The 748-nt window shown below is 36.2% G+C and overlaps 1 protein-coding gene across 1 annotated transcript in view; it reads left to right on the top strand.

Moving 5' to 3' along the window:
• Positions 1-748, top strand: part of LOC119586318 (inositol 1,4,5-trisphosphate receptor-like) — a gene marked incomplete at its 5' end in the record, with an annotated part of 125834 nt that overhangs the window by 48634 nt on the left and 76452 nt on the right. Inside the window, 3 exon segments of the mRNA XM_037935029.1 lie at positions 1-2; positions 132-262; positions 597-722. The exon segment at positions 1-2 is cut by the window's left edge and continues 182 nt beyond it. Of these exon segments, the coding sequence (XP_037790957.1) occupies positions 1-2; positions 132-262; positions 597-722 (259 nt within the window).

Raw genomic sequence — 748 nt, 5'->3', positions numbered from 1 at the left:
TGGTATTAAACACTTAACTGTTATTAGGATCTTATTTGTTGGCCTAAGTGTAATATCACTGTTTGCTGTAATTGTTATTACAAGATAGCAAGCAAGAAATTAAGAGAGTTCCATGTAATGTTGCATTACAGGTGAGAGTAAACCAAAGAAGCATCCTGCACCCATGTTGTCATCACAAGACAAGCAGGGTTCAGCCATTGACCTTGGACTTGGTCCACCCTTAGAGCCTGACCAGTTGGAGAACTACAAGCGCATACAGCAGGTATGGCATAGATGGGGTGTTAGCGTAATCTTGTTAGGAGGCATCAAAATGCATAATTTTGATTCTTCGGGGTGATTGTGCTGTTGAATTCAGGATATAGAAATTGTAACAGTGGAATGGAAAAAGTTTGTGAGCTTTATTATAGTGATATATGAAAGTTATATAACTGTATAATGATATAAGTTAATTTTATAGCATACTCATACTTTCAAGCTTCATTGCCAAGAAATATAGGAAAAATATACTAGGTCTAATAGAAATTATGAACCATAGTGTTATGTAAACAAATGTGATCCATAAAGAATGAAGATTGATTATTTTTCTGGCTTTGCAGATTCTAGTTAGAATGAATAAACTGTGTGTGACCCAGTCAGCCCATGGACACTTGACACCAAAGAGAAATGAACAACGACTCTTGAGGAACATGGGCATCCATTCTGTTGTTTTGGATCTACTTCAGGTAATGGATTTGATGACTGGAAAGTA

The sequence above is a fragment of the Penaeus monodon genome, chromosome 21 (genome assembly GCF_015228065.2).
Source record: "Penaeus monodon isolate SGIC_2016 chromosome 21, NSTDA_Pmon_1, whole genome shotgun sequence".
NCBI lineage: Eukaryota > Metazoa > Arthropoda > Malacostraca > Decapoda > Penaeidae > Penaeus > Penaeus monodon.
The sequence above is the reverse complement of the archived record's forward strand: the minus strand, read 5'-3'. Positions and strand labels throughout refer to the sequence as shown.